This window comes from Cetorhinus maximus, unplaced genomic scaffold, assembly GCF_964194155.1.
Source record: "Cetorhinus maximus unplaced genomic scaffold, sCetMax3.hap1.1 HAP1_SCAFFOLD_1252, whole genome shotgun sequence".
NCBI lineage: Eukaryota > Metazoa > Chordata > Chondrichthyes > Lamniformes > Cetorhinidae > Cetorhinus > Cetorhinus maximus.
Genome location: NW_027597194.1, coordinates 33,341 through 45,696, shown reverse-complemented (window position 1 = coordinate 45,696; position 12,356 = coordinate 33,341). Strand labels below are relative to the sequence as shown.

The window sequence follows — 12,356 nt, the reverse complement described above, 5'->3', positions numbered from 1 at the left end:
TCGGGAGTCCAACATCTACAGACACCTTGTCGGATCAGCTCCAGCCTACAATAAACCAGGCTGTCTGAATCGATAACTGTAATCGTCACTATACGATTGATGCCTGAGTAATAACCTTGCATTTGGACTATACACTCGAGCCTGAATCACGGGGAGTTATTTAACTGCGTGCGCAGGTTTCCCCCAACACCTTCAGAGTGCAAATAAGACTACACAGTGGGAGTTGCCCCCGCAGGTTAGCAAGGCAAGGCAAAAATCAAACCAAAAACTAGGGATTATTTCTGGAGGGATAGAATTGAAAAGTAGGGAAGTGACGGTAAGCCTGCATCAAAACTTGGTTGGACAGCACTGAGATTACCACGAGCAGTTCTGGTCACCATATTACAGAAAGGACATCGAGATACTGGAGAGGGAAGATTTACAATGATGATCCCAGAAATGTGAGGGTAAACTCACATGAGTTTATATGAGGACAGGATGGACGGGCTGGGTCTTTGTTCTCTAGAAAAGAGAAGGCTGAGGGGGGTGACCTCATCGAGGTATTTAAAATTCAGAAAGGTTTCGATGGAGTGGATACAGAGGGAGTGTTTCCTCTGGTGGGAGGGGAGACCAGAACTAGGGGTCATCCATATAAGATCGTCACTAATAAATCCAATGGGGAATTCCGGAGAAACGTCTTTACCCAGAGAGTGGGGGGAATGTGGAACTCGCTCCCTCAGGGAGTGGTCGAAGTGAATAGTGTCGATGTAGTTAAGGGTGAAGCAGGATAAACACATGAGGGAGAAAGGAATAGAAGGATATGGCGATGGGGTGAGATGACGAGGGGGGGCGGGATGAGGCTCGTGTGGAGCAGAAACACCAGCACGGAGCAGATGGGCTGAATGGCCTGTTTCTGTGCCGCATATATGAAATCCTGTGTCATCAAATCCTGTCTATGTCACTGTACAAAGTGCCTTCTCCTATCCAGGAGTAACAGAGCGAGTTTTAATTCTGTTCCCCTTGGGATCAAACCCCAGGTTTTCCACAAAATGAAACCAGTGACCAGGCTGACATCAATAAATTCCTTTAAATGTACAATACAGGCTCTGTCCATGGTGTCAAGATAAGGCAATGGCAGAGAGTGTGGGGATGAGGTGGAATTGAAGAGAGAGGGAGCCTCCTCACTAACACTGTGCCTTTGTGTAAGATACCCTTGGTTGTGTACACATGCATATGTAGGATTAAGATTGACCTAAACTCATGGTAAACAAAGGACTTGCATTTCTCTAGCGCCTTTCCCCCACCTCAGGACATCCCGAAGCATTTCACAGCCAATGAAGGATTTCTTTTGCAGTGAGCTCACTGTTATAAGAAACACAGAAGCACACAGCAAGATCCCACAAACAGCAATGTGATTATGGCCCCAGACCATCTGCTTTTTTACTGATGTTGTTGGAGGTGTAAATATTGGCCCCCAGGAAACCAGGAGAGCTCCCCCCTGCTCTTCTTCCAAATAGAGGCCATGGGATGTTTTACACTCACCTGAGAGGGCAGACGGGGGTTTAATGTCTCATCTGAAAGATGACTAATCTGACAAGACAGCGTTTCCTTGGTACAGGCCCTCCGACAGTGCAGCACTCCCTCAGTACTGACCCTCCGACAGTGCAGCACTCGCTCAGTACTGACCCTCCGACAGTGCGGCACTCCCTCAGTACTGACCCTCCTACAGTGCGGCACTCCCTCAGTACTGACTCTCCGACAGTGCAGCACTCCCTCAGTACTGACGGGGTGCTGCAGTACGGAGGGTCAGTACTGAGGGGGTGCTGCACTGTCGGAGGGTCAGTACTGGGGGGGTGCTGCACTGTCGGAGGGTCAGTACTGAGTGGGTGCCGCACTGTCGGAGGGTCAGTACTGAGGGAGTGCCGCACTGTCGGAGGGTCAGTACTGAGGGAGTGCCGCACTGTCGGAGGGTCAGTACTGAGGGTGTGCCGCACTGTCGGAGGGTCAGTACTGAGGGAGTGCTGCACTGTCGGAGGGTCAGTACTGAGGGGGTGCTGCACTGCCTGAGGTGCCGTCTTTCAGATGAGACATTAAAGCTGGGCCCCGTCTGCCGTCTCAGGTGGGTGTAAAAGATCCCATGGGCATTATGTTTAAGAAGAGTGGGTGGGGGGGGGGTTCTCCCCATGTCCTGGAACCAAAACCACTAAAAAGAAACTGATGACCTGGGTTATCCTCAGATTGATGAAGGATCTTGCTGTGTGCAAATTGGCTACCGGCTTCCCTGCATTACAACAGTGAGCAGAGTTCAGAAATTAAAGCACTTCATTGTTTGGGGCCATAAAGCGGGATGGGACGCCCTGAGGCGGTGAGCGGCGCTAGATAAATGCATGTCCCCCTTTCACTTATTCTTGCTGCTTAACAGTGGCGAATGCGCCTTTAAGAAGTGGGCGGGGCGCGGCTGACGTCAACCCCTGCCTTGAATGGTCATTGATGTGTGTCGGCAGGGACGTCCTCTCGTTGGCTGGGGACACAGTTTGAATCATCTTCTTGATGTAAATTTCTGGGAATGACTGAGGGCAGTTTGATAAAATCTCTCACACATTTTGCAGCCACAAGTCTGGACGTGAATCGAGGAGGCGAAAGCATCTCTGGTGAGTAGAGATTTAAATATATATAATATATATATGTAGACATATATTAGTGAACAAAACAACAGGAAACAAGTTTAGAAAAGTTTTTCAGAAGTTGGCCTTAAACTTTTTCCTGCAAGAGAAGTGTTGGTTTGCAATTGGCTATCAAATGGTAAGTAACCTGGTTACTTACATCTGTAAGTCTCTTTTTTTTTAAACCATGTTGCAGGAGAAAATATCTTTTTTCAGAGTTAGTTGGTGAGCTTTTTAAAGTTGTGCCTGTTGATGCAAGGTGCCACAATCACTTTTTCTTCCGAACTGAACTTTGACCGGCACACGAAACAAAAACAGAAAATAGCTGGGAAAACCCATCAAGTCTGAGCACATCTCTGGCGAGAGAGAGAGAGAGAGATCAAGAGTTAACGTTTCGAGCCAGCGGGTCAGTTTAATGTGCTGTGTCCCAACGCTGAATACAAACTCTCTGTCTCTGCCGCCACGGGTTGATTTTAGGGACCATCGAACAATCGGCACTGTCTCCAGGAGAGGAGGTTGGGGGACATAAGCAGAATTGATGGCCGCGTTAGAGGAATGATATACTTTCTCAGTGGGGGAGTGGGTTTCGTTAAGGCACAGTTCATGGTTCAGCACCTCCCCACTTTTTTTTTTAGAAAAGGTGATGTTTTTGAGATGGTCCCTTAGGTGAACACGTGGATTTGGTTTCCAGTTTTGAAGTTTATAACTGTGCTGCTTGTAGTTTGTAAGAGTGATTGATTGATTCATTCGGGATCACTCAGGGTGGATGGGTTGCTGCCAGCTCTGGTGGGTGGGGGTCGGGGGATGGGGGCGCGGGTCTGAAGAGTTCGAAATGAAAGTTAGATATTGGTGTGTGTTTGGGGAATCCCAATTTTTGAGTCCAGGAGAGTGTGTGTGTGAGAGAGAGAGAGAGCGTGTGTGTGTGTGAGAGAGTATGTGTGTGAGAGAGAGAGAGAGCGTGTGTGTGTGTGAGAGAGAGAATGTGTGTGAGAGAGAGAGAGAGCGTGTGTGTGAGAGAGATGTGTGTGAGAGAGTGTGTGAGAGAGTGTGTGTGAGAGAGAGAGAGCGTGTGTGTGTGAGAGAGAGAGTGTGTGTGAGAGAGAGATGTGTGTGAGAGAGAGAGTGTGTATGTGTGTGAGAGAGTATGTGTGTGTGTGAGAGAGAGATGTGTGTGTGTGAGAGAGAGAGCGTGTATGTGTGTGAGAGAGATGTGTGTGAGAGAGGAAGCGTGTGTGTGTGAGAGTATGTGTGTGAGAGAGAGCGTGTGTGTGTGAGAGAGAGATGTGTGTGAGAGAGGGAGCGTGTGTGTGTGAGAGTGTATGTGTGTGAGAGAGAGCGTGTGTGTGTGAGAGAGAGAGTGTGTGTGAGGGAGAGAGAGTGTGTACGTGTGAGAGAGAGTATGTGTGTGTGAGAGAGAGCGTGTGTACGTGTGAGAGAGTGTGTATGTGTGTGAGAGAGAGTGTGTGTGTGAGAGAGAGTATGTGTGTGTGAGAGAGAGAGTGTGTTTATTAAATTTCTTCTATTTGATGCTGTAGTTTTTGGAGTTATTTTCTCCCAGGGAGGAACAGGAGAGATTTGGTTTTCTGTTACTCGGCCCCTCAGGAAGTGTTAGCTCCGCACTGCAATTGGAAAAACAAAAATGCCCCCGTGTGACCTGAAGACTGAGGGTAGTTGCGGTTTCTGTGGGGCCTGTAATGGACACTGGGGGAGGATGTTTGATATGGACACCTTCCTGGACAGTGGCACCAGAGTTACTCAGGGAAAGTAGCGCTTTTCCCCACCTCAGGACGTCCCAAAGCCTTTCACAGCCAACGAAGGACCTTTTTATTGTGTGTGAGCTCACTGTTGTAATGTAGGAAACGCAGACAATTTACACACAGCAAGATCCCACAAACAGCAATGTGATAATGACTCAGATCATCTGGTTTTTTTTCTTAGTGATGTTGTTTAAGGGATAAATATTGGCCCCAGGACCACGGGGAGAACTCCCCCCACCCCCACCCCCACCCCACCCCCTGCTCTTCTTCCAAATAGTGGCCGTGGGATCTCCCCGCGACGCCTCCCTTGGCCGAATGTCAGTCTGGATTGTGAGCTCCTGGTCTTTGTACTGGGAGGCTGGTGCCCACAACCCTGTGAGCCAGAAGTAAGTGTGCGACGGACTGAGACACTGACTCACTTTGCTGGGCCGACAGGGCTTCCATGGAGCTTGTGTCTCTGAATCGACCGCAGTTAGAAACAAAACAACATGTTTACAAAAATCAGCTGTTTCACCTGAGGACAGTTTTAACAATCTGAAGGATGGCAAACTTCAGTGCAATTTGGATGTGAGATTGACTCTCACTTTTACTGTTTTACGCTCGGACATTGAATGCAAAGTGTTCTGTCCGAGAGAGGGATGTCCTTCTCCTGCTGTGTGACTATGAACAACATCTGGAGTAAGGACTGGCTCCTTGTCCCTGTCTCCACGTCCTCCCATTTACCTTTATAACGTTTTCCGTTTTAATGTTGTGGGGCTAATATTCACCCCCCACCGCCCCCACCCCAATGAATATCGCTGTCAAATAAAAATCGGATCTGGGTCACTATCGCATTGTCCTTTGTGGGATCTTGCTGTGCGCAAATTGACTTTTGCTTTTCCCCCCATTACGATGGTGACCCCCACTTCATAAATGGAAGGGAGTCATTTGTCTGTGAGGCTCTTTGGGATATCTTGCAGCGGTTAAAGGCGTTACAGAAATGTGAGTTCTTCACCGGATATACAGCAGGCCATTCGGCCCATCTGCTCCGTGCCGGTGTTTCTGCTCCACACGAACCTCCTCCCACCCACCCCCCTCTCTCCATCTCACCCCATCACCCTATCCTTCCATTCCTTTCTCCCTCATGTGTTTATCCAGCTTCCCCCTAAAACACATCGATACTATTCACCTCCACCACTCCCTGTGGGAGCGAGTTCCACATTCTCCCCACTCTCTGGGTAAAGAGGTTTCTCCTGAATTCCCCATTGGGTTTATTAGTGATGATCTTATATCGATGGTCCCTAGTTCTGGTCTCCCCCACACACAAGAGGAAACAGTCTGTCTGTATCTAGGTGCGTGTTCCAGAAGGGTCTTGTCAGCAATGCCTACCACAGTCAAATAGCTCGCCAGCCAGCACTATTGTGGGGGGGGGCAGGTAAAAGAGTTGCTGGTGGTGGGGGTGGGATGTTGTTGACACAAAGGGGTCATTCCAGCAGCCAGACCATGATCTCTATATTCCATCACCCTTCTCCCCACCCCCCACCCTCACCCAACCCCAACATCCCCGACTGTAACACACTCTGAACAGGTTAATCTCTAAACACCCCCACCTTCCCCCCGCAGATACACCAGGAGACGATGAAGGAGGAGATCGGAGCCGGAGTGTCCTTCCTGGTCAGCTTGGTCAGGAATCGCAGCAGGCTACATCAGGAAAAGATCGAGGAGTTTGGGGAGAAGCTCACTGCGATACTGTACCGAAAATACCAGAATCACTGGTACCCAGCCAATCCCAGCAAAGGACAAGCATACAGGTAAGCAAACAGCAGAGCCGCCCAGTACAATGGCTAGAATATTACAGCACAGAAACGGGCCATTCAGCCCATCTGCTCCGTGCCAGTGTTTCTGCTCCACACGAGCCTCCTCCCACCCCCTGTTCATCTCACCCCATCACCATATCCTTCTATTCCTTGCCCCCCGCCCCCCCATGTTTTTATCGAGCTTCCCCCTGAAAGAGCATAAAATATTGGACAGCACACCAGGGAGGACCCTCCTCACTATTTCTTGCATTGCGCTGAGGGACATTGTCCATCCACTTGCGAGAGCAGATGGAACAAGTCCTGGGTTTGAGTCTCCACCCCAGAGACTTCAGCCCCATAATCCAGGCCGACACTCCACAGTGCCAGTGCCGAGGGGGCGCCGCGCTGTCAGAGGGTCGGTGCCAAAGGAGATGCTGGCCTTCAGGTGAAACTTTAAACCAAAGTTCCCGTCTGCCTCCTTGGTGGGTTTAAACGATCCCACGGCCACTATTTGGAAGAGGAGCAGGGGGAAGGTCCTGGGGCCAATATTTACCCCTCAACCAACATCACTAAAAAAACAGATGATCTGGGTCATTATCACCTTAATGTTTGTGGGAGCTTGCTGTGCACAAATTGGCCGCCACGTCTCCGACATTACACAGTGAACATACTTTTGAATAAGTATTTCATTGGCTGTGAAAGGTTTTGGGACATCCTGGGGTGGTGAAGGCACCAGAGAAATGCAAGTCTTTGTTTTGAAAAAAAACAAAAAACTGCAGATGCTGGAAATCCAAAACAAAAACAAAAATACCTGGAAAAACTCAGCAGGTCTGGCAGCATCTGCGGAGAGGAAAACAGTTAACGTTACGAGTCCGTATGATTCTGCAACAGAACTAAGGAAAAATAGAAAAGAGGTGAAATATAAGGAGGTTTAAGAGGGGGTGGGACAGGTACAGCTGGATAGAGGGCCAGTGATAAGGTGGAGATAGCCAAAAGATGTCATAGACTAAAGGGCAAAGAGGTGGTGACGGTGGTGATATTATCTAAGGGATGTGCTAATGGGGACATTAAGGGTAGAAAGCAGGACGAGCAAGGTACCAGGTAGCCCTAGTGGGGGTGGGGTGGGGGGGGAAGGGATCGAAATAGGCTAGAAGGTAAGAGATAAAACAATTGATGGAAATACATTTAAAAATAATGGAAATAGGTGGGAAAAGAAAAATCTATATAAATTATTGGAGAAAAGGGGGATCGGAAAGGCGGTGGGGATGGGGGAGAGAGTTCATTGATTGTCTTTGTTTTGAAAGTTGCTCGAAGTTGTCCCTGCAATACCGCCCTTTCCCCACCTGGGGGCGCCGCTGCTCAGTTTTAAATTTGGATGAGCAGCTGAACCGCTTAAAGCCCCTTTAAAGCTGAGACAATGAAATTTTAGGGGCATCTTAAAGGAAGGGAGATGGAGGTGGAGAGGTCTCGGGAGGGAATTCCAGAGTTTAGGGCCCCAGGCAGCTGAAGACACGGCCACCAATGGTGGAGCGATGGAAATCAGGGGATGCTCAAGGGGCTGCAATTGGAGGAAGGCAGAGATTTTGGAGGGTTGTCGGTCTGGAGGAGGTTCCAGAGATAGGGAGGGTTATAGAAACTTGGAGGAAGTTACAGAGATAGATAAGGTTCTAGGGGCTGGAGGAGGTTACAGAGATGGGGAGGGTTGTCGGGGCTGGAGGAGGTTACAGAGATTGGGAGGGTTTTAGGGGCTGGAGGTGGTTACAGAGGTAGGGAGGGTTGTAGAGGCTGGAGGAGGTTACAGAGATAGGGAGGGTTATAGAAGCTGGCGGAGGTTACAGAGATAAGGAGGGTTTTAGGGGCTGGAGGATGTTACAGAGATAGGGAGGGTTGTAGGGGCTGGAGGAGGTTACAGAGATAGGGAGGGTTGTAGGGGCTGGAGGAGGTTACAGAGATAGGGAGGGTTGTAGGGACTGGAGGAGGTTACAGAGATGGGGAGGGTTGTAGGGACTGGAGGAGGTTACAGAGATAGGGAGGGTTGTAGGGACTGGAGGAGGTTACAGAGATGGGGAGGGTTGTAGGGACTGGAGGAGGTTACAGAGATAGGGAGTGTTGTGGGACAGTTTTGAAAACAAGGATGAAAGTTTTAAAATGGAGGCGTTGTTGTACTGGGAGCTAATGTATGTCAGTGAGTGACGGGGTGAAGGCTGAACAGGACTTGGTACAACTTGGGAAAAGGGCCAGTAGGGTTCTGGATGGTCTAATGTCTGTCCTCTTGGATCCTTCAGTATATTTTTTCTCTCCCTGGTAGATGCATTCGGATAAACAGGAAACATAAAGCAGACCCATCCTTGTTGCTCGCTTGTCAAGACTGTGATCTGGAATATAACCAGTTGAGACTGCCCAAAGAGATTACGTTGTGGATTGATCCCCAGGAGGTGTGCTGCAGGTAAGTCTTCACCTGGACGGTTTAGCAACACAGTCACCGCAGAGACAAACACAAGGAGCTCATCTGGAGAATTGTGTCCGATTCCGACTGCCTCACACTTTAGGAGGGAAGGCGAGGCCTTGGGGAGGGTGAGGGGGAGATTGACTCGAATGGCGCCAGGGAAGAGGGACTTCAGTTCATGTGGAGAGACTGGGGAAGCTGGGATTGTTCTCCTTAGAGCAGAGAAGGTTAAGGGGGAGATTGAATCGAGGCATTCAAAATCATGAGGGGGTTTGGATAGAGTCAATAAGGAGAAAGTGTTTCCAGTGGCAGGAGGGTCGGTAACCAGAGGGACACAGATTGAAGGGAATCGGAACCAGAGGGGGAGATGAGAATTTTTTTTACACAGCGAGTTGTTGTGATCTGGAAGGCGCTGCCTGAAAGGGGGGTGGATGCAGATTCAACAGGAACTTCCAAAGGGGGAATTGTGTCTGTCTGTCTCTCTCTCTCACTGCTGTGCTCTCTGTCTCTCCTTCACTGTACGGTAAACCTTCCCTCGGCTGTGTTCTGCCAGTTTGTGTGGGTGTTTGTTGTTTATACCAGGTTGTTAGTGGCTGTGTCTCGCGTGTTGCTGCCTGACCCGATTCCCACTAAATCTTCATTTGAAATTCCTGCAGGTGTAGTGATGGGAGTCTGCCTTTCACTGTCGCTCAGTTTGGACAAGACTCCAGGAGGGCGGCATCGTTAGACTCTGAGCAAGGCAGCGCGTCCTCGGAGTGCAGCACACCTGACTGCCACTCGGAGACTTCGTCAGATGAAGGGGAACATGCCAAAGGTCAAACAGTGAAGGAAACTGCAGCAAAAACAGCTGAAGCTACTGGCAAGGTAAAGAGAACATTGAGCACCCAGTGCTGGGAGGGGTCGGAGTGAATGGTTCCAATACTCTCCGGGCCGATCTCCCACCTTCTACCCCTGGAAACTCATCAAAAACTCAACTGACCCCAGACCCTAACTCACATTGAGTCCCGTTCACCCATCACTATCCTGTCGCTCACTGACCTACACTGGCTCCTGGTCCAGCAACACCTCCGTTTTTAAAAAAAAATCTCATCCTTATTTCAAATCCTTCCTCACCCCTCCCTATTTCTATAAACCCCTGGAACCCTCCCTATCTCCGTAACCTCCTCCAGCCCCTACAACCCTATCTCTGTAACCTCCACCAGCCCCTACAACCCTATCTCTGTAACCTCCTCCAGCCCCTACAACCCTCCCTATCACCATAACCTCCTCCAGCCCCAACCCTCCCTATCTCCATAATCTCCTCCAGCCCCTACAACCCTATCTCTGTAACCTCCTCCAGCCACTACAACCCTCCCTATCACCATAACCTCCTCCAGCCCCAACCCGCCCTATCTCCGTAATCTCCTCCAGCCCCTACAACCCTATCTCTTTTACCTTTTCCAGCCCCTACAACCCTCCCTATCTCTGTAACCTCCTCCAGCCCCTACAGCCCTATCTCTGTAACCTCCTCCAGCCCCTACAACCCTCCCTATCTCCGTAATCTCCTCCAGCCCCTACAACCCTCCCTATCTCTGTAACCTCTTCCAGCCCCTACAACCCTCTGAGATCTCTGCGCTCCTCCAATTCTGGCCTCTTGACCATCCCCCGCTTCCCATCGCTCTGCCATTGGCGGCCATGTCTTCAGCTGCCTGGGGGCCCTAAACTCTGGAATTCCCTCCCTAAACTCACTCACTCCCTCCCGAACACAGTCTGTCTCTCTTTCTATCTGTGGGAACTGGCTGTGCAATTGTTGGCTGCCCACATTTCCTCTATTTACAACAGTGACCACACTTCAAATAAATTACTTCATTGGCTGTGAAACACTTTGGGACGTCCTGAGGTGGGGAAAGGCGCTAGAGAAATGCAAGTCCTTGCACATGGCCTGTGGAGACGGGGCTGGGGATTAAATGGAGCTTGTGTGTGTGATTTGTCATGTTTAATTGATTCAATAATTTTATCCCTTAGGTTTCTGGAAGTTTCTCCCAGTGCACTGCTGCGTGGCCTCTGTACCCTCACAAGCCGGTGCAGTATGCCACATTCTACCAACCCGTCCCCCTCATCAGCTACTACTTGATACCCGGACTGGACAAGGCCCTGCAACCTCCCCCAGGCTTCCTCCTGCCTCAGGTGCAGGCCCACTGCTCGAAGATTGGCAAAAGGCACAAGTGATGAAGGTCCTGGCTAGCAGAGGGATCGGATACCTCGCTCACACTGAGCTGTGCCAACCCTGTGCTTAACTGCTCCATTCTAACACCCTTGGGCATGTTTGCAAGTGGCTGAGCTGTGTGTGTGTGTGAGCGCGGTGTGTGTGTGAGCGCGGAGTGTGTGTGTCTGTGAGCACGGTGTGTGTGTGTGTGAGCGCGGTGTGTGTGTGTGTGACTGTGAGCGAGGTGTGTGTGTGAGCGCGGTGTGTGTGTGTGTGTGTGTGAGCGCGGTGTGTGTGTGTGTGTGAGCGCAGTGTGTGTGTGAGCGAGGTGTGTGAGTGTGAATGAGTCAGAGAGAAATGTTGCTGTATATAACATTCACTACTCACGTGTGTGTGTAAGGCCCACACTGCCTATGTGTGTTTGTGGGTTTACACTGCTGCTCCTGTGGGTCTGTGTATACTTTATATATAATTGAAGCCGTCTCTGTATTATAAATCTGTACTAAAAACTCAGGTATCTTTGAAAATATGAGGTGTGTCCACATTGCCTGACAGGTGATTGTTATTTATCATGTTTACAGGGGGAGTGTGTGAAATACCCCAGAGTCTCTGTTAATATGTATTTGTTAAATTATCATCTATCTGGCTTGTGGAATATTTAATGTTTTTGCACTTTTATTTTATTTGCTGCTGCTGATCACTCTCCATTCACTCCTGTTGAAATCTCAGAGCCTCTCTTGGGTAAGAAACTTAGCTGTGATGCTTATCATAGCCAAATAGCCCATCAACATCCACTGAGTGAGGCTCCAGAAGGTGCCTGGCGAATGGATTGCTGAAGACATTAGGACAAACTCTAGCACTCAAAAGAGTGTGTTTTCTGTGCAATATACATTGAGCAATTTAAATTTTTTAAATCCAAAAATTGTTTAAAAGGGATTTGGGGAATTGTTTCCTGAGGATGAGGTGTTGAGGAACAACTCTGGATCCCTGGGATTTTTTAGCTCTTCTTCCTTAATGTGGGAATAGTGTTCCTGTATCTTTCTCCCAGGTTAGGGGAAGGGTCCCTATCTCTGAATGGCCTCCTGAATGAGCTTGCTGTGTTGATTCATACCAAAGGCCGCAGTGTGTTAACACAGTGAACCCCTGGTCTGCTGTCCTGCTGCCATTGCCCATTCCCACACTCAAACAGTGACTTGTGTTTCCACCCCAGTAACCCAGGGACACAAGCTCCCCAGTGGGGCGAGTGGAAGCCCCTTGCCCAGACCCTCACCCAGTTCATGTCTCTCCAAGTCTTTACAGATATTGGAGAAAAATCACAGCGGACCAACACAGTGTTACTGCTCCCCAACTGGTGAATGGGAGAAACTTTAATAAAACTCAGTATTTATTGACCGTCAGTTAAGCGCGAGTTAAATGGCTTATTCTGAATGTCTCATTAAATTTCTTTTTTCTTTTGTGTAAAATAAATTAAACCACTTTGTTCAAACAACATTCCCAGGGTGGTGTGAGTTTCTGTAAAGATTGGAATACTGATTTCCTCCTTTTGGACAA

At 49.3% G+C, this 12,356-nt stretch overlaps 1 protein-coding gene across 1 annotated transcript; it reads left to right on the top strand.

The window, feature by feature from the left end:
- Nucleotides 1-6,007: 6,007 nt before the first annotated feature.
- LOC144675972 (protein BTG3-like) lies at nucleotides 6,008-10,891 on the top strand. Its single transcript, XM_078536490.1, has 4 exons — nucleotides 6,008-6,189; nucleotides 8,483-8,620; nucleotides 9,277-9,484; nucleotides 10,625-10,891. Exons 1-4 carry the CDS (start codon nucleotides 6,017-6,019, stop codon nucleotides 10,826-10,828), a joined length of 723 nt encoding a protein of 240 aa, XP_078392616.1. The 5' UTR covers nucleotides 6,008-6,016; the 3' UTR covers nucleotides 10,829-10,891.
- Nucleotides 10,892-12,356: the final 1,465 nt, after the last annotated feature.